Genomic DNA, 3091 nt, shown 5'->3' on the forward strand with positions numbered 1-3091 from the left:
ATATATAAATTGCATATAATTGTAAGTCTTTTAAGAAAATCGACTTTTAGTATTTAAAGAAAAACCGCCACGAATCCCTTAATTTTGATCCTCATTGAAAATATTGCGAGTGGATTTCAAGTGAAAAGATAAAGTAAAAAAATATTGACATTTTAAGAAAAAAATTGGATTTCGAGAGACTATATTATGAAGAGTTAACCCCAGAAATATTTTTTCTTAATAACAATTAACCGTCGAAATTGCATGTTGGTTTTTCTTTAAGCTTCTTTATTTGTTAATTGTTGAAATATTTTCAATCTAAAACTATTGGAATGTCAGAAAGAAACCTAAAAATTATTTGCTAATTTTTTTTTAATTTTCTCACGCCTCTAAATAGTTTAAATAATTCTAATCACGATATCTTCATAGATGCCCGAACGTGTGCGTACGAAAATAGATGCCCGACGAAGGATTAATATATTTTTGTGGTAAAAGAATATGCATCTTTTTATGCTTTTGTCCAGTCTGATCAAAAAGATGAATTTCACTAATTTTGAAAATAATTGAATAATTAGTCGCTGCGATATTACACACGGAAGCAAGAGCATACTTCCTATTATCGGCGTTTTTTTGTGATGGTTTATCATGTCGTTTTTATGTGAGCCCCTTTTGGGGGCCAATTCTACTTTTCTGAAATAGCATAGTTCCTACTCTTTGAACACATCTATCAAAAAAATTAATAAACCTCGAAAAATACATAAATGGTAGCATTTTATTTCTTTAAGAAAGACAGCTAAATTACCAAACTTTTTTTTATGTGTAAAATATTCCCAATAATTGGATGCTGAATATCAAAATTAAATTAATTCTAAGGAGAAAATATAGTAGAAAACTAAGGACGGATACTTTGTGGAATACTCTTAAATTGACAATCTTTAATCAATTTTTTAAAAAAATTCTTGTATGGAACATACTCTTGCTTACTTACAAAAATTTATGAAAGAAGAAATATCTATTAATATGTCTGTACACTTTTTTCAAATCTCTGATCCATTAAAATTCAAAGTAAAATTAATTATCTGTTAAAAAGTAAGGAAATATATCAAGAGTCTGGTAATTTCAACATTGGTCATAGTTAAGAGTGATATGAATCATCTCTCTAATGAGAAAAAATAAAAAACTCACCATCCCTAGATTCCTTTTGGCCATGAAAGTCACCCGTGTGGAGATCTTTAACGCCATAGGAAAATTGATACTTTGGATGCGCAACATAGTCAAGTGAATAATGATCGTGATGTTCATGGTGATTAGAGCTATCATGGTCCTCTTGTCCGTGCAGATGATTGTATTCAGTATAGGGAGGAAAGTATGGGACTTTCACTTCGTATGCAGGGCCTTCGACCGGACCATGAAAATGCAGAAATGAACTTGCTACCGACGCATGATGATGATTATGCAGCGCGTCACTTTCCAAAGAAATCACACCAGCTGTTGTCCAGTGGGTGATAGTCACCATAATGGTCAGTATATTAAAAATCTATAAATAGAGAGAAATCCACAATTCATTAAAACTTTTTTTCTTAACTGCATTTACGGTCTACTTAATTATCTTTAAAAATCAATTTGTTATTAGGTTCCTACTTAATCAAACACAACAATCTCAACCCTATATGTATCTGCATAAGATTGTATTTTCCTTTTTTGTCCGAGTTTATATTCTCAACTTCCATTCTCTGCAAAATTTAGAGTAGTGATAGAAAAAAAGGAAACTTTAATATCTTCAAGCCTGAAATTTTCTCTTTAAAAGTGGGACCAAGAATATAATAAAATATTTAGTGGTTCTCAAATTATCATAAGAAATTACCAGCTTATCCAAGGCGGAAAACGTTTGGTCGAGCGCCAATCGAGCTTTCTGATTGCCCATGCGTTAACAGCTCGACTGCCGGTCGAGTGATCGCTTTTCATCTTGGGCATGCTTCATCCGATTTTCATGAGTAGTTGCAAAAATTTGATCCGTATTATAAATAATAGACTGACTTTTAAATTAAAAAAATTAATTAAAATTTATATTTTATTTTTTTATTTTTAATTATGAGTGATATGCTTTTGATTTACAGAAAGAGGTGTAAAAGAGCAAGCATTATAGGCATTGTTTTAAGGACTGCAATAATAATGTGGAATATCGATATCCTAAACGTGATTAAAAGAGGAAATGCGCTATATGGAAGCACCCAGGCGCGTAATTCAAGTTCGTCGCTCGGATTTTAATTACGCGAATGCAGCAGTACTCTCTGATATCGATTTCAGATTTAAATTGTGAGAAGCACGCCTCACTCAGTGGTATCGAAATTCAATAATTTTTTATCCCTTATCTATGCTGATTCCATAAACAATATTCACTGTGATCAAAAAATATTTCACTAGTCTTCGTAAATTCGTCAAAATGTACCAATTCTTATATTTCACACATCACTGTTTGAAAATAACGGATAACTTCATCCACGAAACATCCATCTCACTTTTTTATACATATTGGTTTTTTAATCGCTGATTTTCCATAAAAATATTCCGTACTTTTTATAAAAAATGTGATCTAGGAAAATATTTTGCTTGCAAGAATAAAATCTTATTTTGAATTCTTCGGTGAATTACATTCTGTGGGGCACATAATTTTCTATCGCGGAAGTATGTTTATTTATTCATCTCTTCCCTTTGTTCAATTGTTTCTCAAAATCAATTTCTTTTCGCACTACCTTGAAAGTTATCTCTTCCATTACGATATTAAGGCGGTCAGGTGAGAACTGCGACTTTCAAACGTATTTTCTAGGCTTTTATAGTGGTTCCACTATATACTTACTCTGCATATAATTCTTTGTATACACATGCGAAAATGTCCATCTTCGAAAGTAGTAGGGATGCTCAAATCCCACGTGCGATCGACCCCCTTCCCAAACACGGTAATCCGACTTGACGAAGGACAGTGAAACAATTACGTATACCCGGTGAAAAAGTTTCTGAACTAACGTTACCAGGTCCATTAGGAAATTTGGACGCCTCAACGAGGATATAGTTAAGAAAGCATTTAATCATCTTACTCTCTTCATGAGTGCAA

At 32.3% G+C, this 3091-nt stretch overlaps 1 protein-coding gene across 4 annotated transcripts in view; it reads right to left on the reverse strand.

The window, feature by feature from the left end:
- Positions 1 to 3091, reverse strand: part of LOC117167498 — a 64191-nt gene that overhangs the window by 1852 nt on the left and 59248 nt on the right. For 2 of the 4 annotated variants that reach the window (XM_033352487.1, XM_033352488.1), the window contains exon 2: positions 1165 to 1516. In XM_033352487.1, coding sequence (XP_033208378.1) covers positions 1165 to 1495 — 331 coding nt within the window. In that variant the 5' untranslated portion in view covers positions 1496 to 1516. Of the gene's footprint in view, positions 1 to 1164; positions 1517 to 1843; positions 1975 to 2732; positions 2774 to 3091 lie in introns of those variants that run through there. The other 2 variants (XM_033352486.1, XM_033352485.1) reach the window with 2 other exon arrangements.

Source organism: Belonocnema kinseyi, chromosome 2, assembly GCF_010883055.1.
Source record: "Belonocnema kinseyi isolate 2016_QV_RU_SX_M_011 chromosome 2, B_treatae_v1, whole genome shotgun sequence".
Taxonomy (NCBI): Eukaryota; Metazoa; Arthropoda; class Insecta; order Hymenoptera; family Cynipidae; genus Belonocnema; species Belonocnema kinseyi.